Genomic DNA, 5933 nt, shown 5'->3' with positions numbered 1-5933 from the left:
ACGCCTCTTGTGTTGTTCTGCGGACAGCGACGCGAATATTCATGACATTTATGAAACTGAACAACCTTCACGGACAAAACTGTTTGAATGTATTTGATTGATGATATGGATGGATATCACACTTATTGGCATAGACACTAGGAAAACGTATATAAATATCAGTTGACAAAGTTTTTTACTATCTAATCCAGGGGTGTCCAAACTTTTTGCCAAGGGGGCCAGATTTTATGTGGTAAAATGTCGGGGGGCCGACCTTGGCTGACATTCTTTACATTGAACAACAATATTGTTCAACAAATTTTAGTAAGCCAGTCTGTTTCACATTTCCATTTTTATTTTAATTTCAACAATCTTAAGAATTTCTTTTGGTTCATTTGAAACAGGAATTTGAAATATGACATATCAGTCAATATAAACGCGGAGTGATGTCTTGTTAACTCGTCAGTGATGCCCTCTAGTGTCTAAATGCTATTACTCATTTAGTGAATGCTATTACTCATTTAGCCACTAGAGGGAAGCAGTACTCTATGAAACATCACTCACCAGTCTACGAGACCTCAGTCAATGCAACACGTGTTCCATTGCGCCCAACCTGCGGGCCAGACGGCACTGATTTTATGACGGGGGCCGAGGGCCGGATGTAAGTCGACCGCGGGCCGGATTTGGCCCGCGGGCCGGACTTTGGACACGCCTGATCTAATCCATGCTTTGCCTTTGATGGGAGAGTCGTCCCTTCCAACATCACCGCCGCGTAACCACGGCGGTTAGTTACGTTGATTCAGCTCGCTGGTGTTTTCGGGCCTCCTTAAAAAGCCAAATATCCTAACATGTACAGTATTCCACCTTTCCATAACCTTTGTTGGAATATTTTATATGTACCAACACTTCATTACGATTTATTTACTCTAAGGCGCCAGTAAGAGTTTACTAAAATGGACTACAAGTTGCCTACAAAACAAGTGATAGGACCACAGTGAAAACTGTATTACAAATAAGAATGTGCTTGTGTGACTTTTATCAGTGCTTGTAAATTAATAAGGACAATTAAAACATTGATAGGTGTCTTTGTTTTATTTTGTATTAACTTCTCCAAAGCGGCTGGAGTGAGGTGGTTGTTTTGGGGTGAGGATTTCTCCTGCTTTTGAAAAAATCCTGACAGGGCATAGATGATGCTGGTGGAGAAACATATCCGAGATTTCTGAACTTCAATTGTCGCATTCAGTGTCAGATTTAGATTGGGTTTCTAAAAGAACTTCCAACCCGGGGAATACTTGCTCTTTCTCATTTTTGCTCACTCCATTGCTCCATTATGCATTGACGTTGTCCGTACGTCACTGTTTAAATCTGGATATTCAAATGCGGAAGTAACTGTCCGCTCACACTTTAATTCTGTAGCAGTTTGTGGAATTAACAGTAACGGTTTTAGAGACTCCAAATCATGAAAACCCTACTGTGTCAAAAATACTGTATATTGCAAAATGTGCTCATTGTGAGCAAATTAATAAAATGGTCATTGTAACATGAGATGAGCGGAGCCAGTTTTTGGGTCATTACAAACTGAGTTGTCAATGGTCAAATATTTCATCTTTGAAAATATAATTTGTCATAGGAACTAAATAATTTTGTGTGAGAATTGATGAGTAGAATGATTTGAAAAATAACTTTATTGTCAATAAGAAATAACAGTGGAAATAACAGTACACTGCTTGCATTCAATTCCAAACTTTCAAACAATAAGGTTTGCATTGCTAACATTTCTGTAGGAAATAACTGCTATACAACATATGGTGAGGTAACAATATTTTTTACATATTTGTGCATTCACGTAACACACCTGGATAATCTCAAGTGAGAGTACAAGTTAAACAAGTTTTCACATGAACACTGTACTTTCTTCCATAATTTAACATTCCAAACGACAAAAACTGTAGAATATAAGGGAAGACAACATATGTACTGAATTGTAATAATCTGCATTGAGCCAGAAGTGCAACAAAGGTCTGGAGACAATGATTGAGAACTTGCCTTAAGCTGGGAAAAAAATAGCTGGCTTCCGGCATAATAACTGTCACCATTCAACAATGGCAACTGAAAAAAATAAAACACTTCTTTATACATTGACACTTTATTAAATTAAAGCATGGCTCAACTCAAACATGGCGACATCAAAGGTTTTGTCTTCAATGTCCAAGAAGCCCAGTGCCTGTAAACATTCACAAACATTTTATAAATCAATGTTTTGCTTTGAGAACTAAAAGTGTGGATACTATAATATATACACACACACACACACACACAGTGGTACCTCTACTTACGAAATTGGTTGTGAAAGAAATTTCTTCACTAGAAAATATTGTAAGGAGATGTGTTTTCCATGTAAATGCCCTAATTCGTTCCAAGCCCCCCCCACCCCAAAAAAAGTTTCAGACAAAAATATTTCCTGAAGAATTTTTGCACAATGAACGAGAGTTGTGCATAATGTATAAACAAAACAGAGTAAAGAATAAAAATGGTCATTTAACTTTTAACTCCGTCCTCATTGTTTTTTGCCCTCTTTCGTTCATGTTGTCTCTCAGAAGTGGTTTTTGCCCGGCGTTTTTGTCGAGAACTGAGCAAAAGTCGGTTTTGAACAATCCTTTGAAAATGTCGAAGGTTAAAATCAGAATAGTAAGCGATTGCCCGACTGGTTAAGACTTTTTCAGGGTGAATTACATTTACATAAAACTATTGGAACGCCTTGTGGCCTGAGGGGCGAATGACGAGGACGCTGCATAGACACAGAGCTATAACATTTTCAAGTAAAGGAATTTCTTCCAGAGCCAATTCGTTTCGTAAGTAGATAAACCACTGTGTCTATATACACACACACACACGCACACACACGCACACACGCACACACGCACACACACACACACACACACACATATATATTAGAGCTGTCAAACGATAAAATATTTAATCTAATTAAAATAAAACTGTCATAATTAACTCAAATTCACAAAAATTAATCGTGATTATTATTACTCATGCATTTTTGATTTCCTTTTAGATCTTTTTGTCCTATTTTTCCCATTTTAATGCTCTCATCAACATAGAATCATGAATCAGTTTTTTTGTGCAAAATGTAAATATTTACTGAAATAATTTCGATTTTCAATTTTACATGAGCATTTTTCACTTGTAGCAGTTATTCACACATAATCTCTCACACAATATTACTGTCCATCAACAACAGTGAAAAAATATTTTGTCACACAACAGCTGCTTTAACAGCTCTTTTTATGGAATCAAAAAAGAGCAATATAACATTATAAAGTGCATAACTAAGGTAAACTAGGACTCAGCCTATAGTGGATTTAAGCCATGGTTAGATACTTCGTTTTTCTCAAGTTTGCTTTGAACACAGCAGTCATGCTGTGTTGATTCTGTTGATCCTTCTTGCGCGGAAGTCTCTACGGTTTTGTGTAAACATCATTTCGGATGACTACACTTTGTTCGACAACAACACTGGAGACATTTTATTTTCGCTAGGTTGCTACCACTCCAGCGCACCGTCACTGACAGACGAAGACAAATAAGCTCCACCCGCTCTATTTATATGGACACGGAATACTGTACCACACAAAATAGTTCCAAACAAGTAACAATCGCGTCAGTGGCATACATCGTATACCTGTATAATACAGGTAATTTTGGTCTTGTCAGTTGAGCAATCTGGCAACTTTTTAAAAGTAAACTTTCCATGAATAAACTCTAAGCATCCGTTTTTGGTGTCTATGAATGGAAAGTTTACTTTTAAATAGTTGCCATATTGCTCCACTGACAAGACCAAAGTTCTGTTCTTCTCTCTCTCTCTGTATCATACAGGTATACGATGTATGCCACTGACGCGATTGTTACTTGTTTGGAACTATTTTGTGTGGAAGGTTACAGTGGTCTGTGTCCATATAAATAGAGCGGGTGGAGCTTCTCTGTGTTCGTCTGACAGCGACAGTGCGCTACGGTGATAGCGACCTAGCGAAAGTAAAACGTCTCCAGTGTTGTCATCGAACCAAGTGTAGTCATTCGAAATGAGGTCTACACAAAACCGTAGAGAGACTTCCGCACAAGAAGGACCAACACAATCAACATAGCCTGACTGTGTTAGGGGGAGTGAACCCCCCACCCCTTCCAGAATGGTTTGCCCCTGTAGCACGGGGAAGTGCGTGTGCTTGTTTGTACGGCCGGCAGTTTCGAATACAGCGGCACATAATGAACACTGGTGCCCGATGTCTCGTTATTCTTCAACAAACATACAGAAACAGACTGCTGTGTTGAAAGCAAACTTGAGAAAAACGAAGTATGCAACCATGGTTTAAATCCACTATAGGCTGAGTACTAGTGTACCTTAGATGTGCACTTTATAATGTTATATTGCTGTTTTGATTTCATAAAAAAAGCTATTAGAGCAGCTGTTGTGTGACAAAATATTTTTTTCACCGTTATTGATGGACAGTAATATTGTGTGAGAGATTATGTGTGAATAACTGCACCAAGTGAAAAATTGTTCACGTAAAGTTGAAAATCGAAATTGTTATTTCAGTAAATATTTACATTTGGCACATAGAAAACTGATTCATGATTCATGAGAGCATTAAAATGGGGACAAAATAGGACAAAAAATGTAAAAGGAAATTCATAAACGATAAAAATGTGTGAGTAATCACGATTAATTTTTTAGTTCATTTGAGTTAATTATGACAGTTGCATTTTTAATTACATATTTTAATCGTTTGACAGCTCTAATATATAAATACATTATATATATATATATATATAATATATATGTATGTATGTGTGTGTGCACACGCACTGTATTTTCCGCACTATAAGGCACACCTAAAAGCATTGAATTTTCGCAAAAGCCGACTGTGCTTTATAATCCAATGTGCTTTATACATGGATCAATATTCTGATTTCTTGGACGTAGTATTTTAAATGTTCTGTAAAACACTTTGTTGCAGCTGCAGCGGTTGTGAAAGTATGTATGAATGTCAATAAAGCTGGTTAGTATTGTATTTCCTTGAGCCTAGCTCTATCTAGTGGATGCATAACACAACTGCAGCCAGGGCTCTCTACAAATAAGGTTTGATTGTATCGTATTGCATTCCTTTAGTGGAGCTCTATCTAGTGGATGCATAGCGAAATCGCTGCAACGATTGTAGTTTCTATTCTATGTACTTGATAACGCGGTGCAGTTTTAAAATAGGCCATTCATTGAAGGTGCGCCCTGTGCTCCTAAGTGCCTTATATTGCGGATAATCCGGTATATACAGTATATTTAGAGATCATGTGAAAATGCTTACCTTTAAACCCCTCTTCTGGCATTCCCACTATAAATTAAGTGATGAACAGTGTTAGGGGGGAAAAAAAACTAGGTGAACAGACAACTTTACTAGAGCAGGTAGAGGTCCATTCATCCATCTTCTACCGCTTATCCGGGCCCGGGTTGCGGGGGCAGCAGCTTTAGCAGGGAAGCCCAGACTACCCTCTCCCTAGCCACTTCTTCCAGCCCTCCCCGAGGGAACCCGAGCTCGTGACCATAGATGAGGGTTGGAACGTAGATCGACCGGTAAATTGAGAGCTTCGCCCTTTGGCTCAGCTCCTTCTTTACCACGACAGACTGATACAACGTCCGCATCACAGCAGACGCTGCACCGATCCGCCTGTCGATCTCTCGCTCCCTCCTGCCCTCCCTCGTGAACAAGACCCCAAGATACCGTATTTTCACGACTATAAGGCGCCATTAAAAGTCTTAAATTTTCTCCAAAATGGACAGTACGCCTTATGGTGCGGAGCGTCCTTTATATGCGCTGAGTTCCAAAATCTGACTGACTGCCGACACGCTGTTTATATAGAGAAAAGGCGGAAGTGACTGTGAAAGAAGTCGGCCA

At 38.8% G+C, this 5933-nt stretch overlaps 1 protein-coding gene across 1 annotated transcript in view; it reads right to left on the bottom strand.

The window, feature by feature from the left end:
• Positions 1 to 1646: 1646 nt before the first annotated feature.
• usp48 (ubiquitin specific peptidase 48) overlaps positions 1647 to 5933 on the bottom strand; it is a 56023-nt gene continuing 51736 nt past the window's right edge. The window contains exons 27-28 of the mRNA XM_052075076.1: positions 5346 to 5372; positions 1647 to 2203 (exon numbers count right to left, since the gene is read on the bottom strand). Coding sequence (XP_051931036.1) covers positions 2181 to 2203; positions 5346 to 5372 — 50 coding nt within the window. The 3' untranslated portion in view covers positions 1647 to 2180. The remainder of the gene's footprint in view (positions 2204 to 5345; positions 5373 to 5933) is intronic.

The sequence above is a fragment of the Hippocampus zosterae genome, chromosome 9 (genome assembly GCF_025434085.1).
Source record: "Hippocampus zosterae strain Florida chromosome 9, ASM2543408v3, whole genome shotgun sequence".
NCBI classification, from domain to species: Eukaryota; Metazoa; Chordata; class Actinopteri; order Syngnathiformes; family Syngnathidae; genus Hippocampus; species Hippocampus zosterae.
Note: the sequence above shows the minus strand (reverse complement) of the source record. Positions and strands in the feature narration are given on the sequence as shown.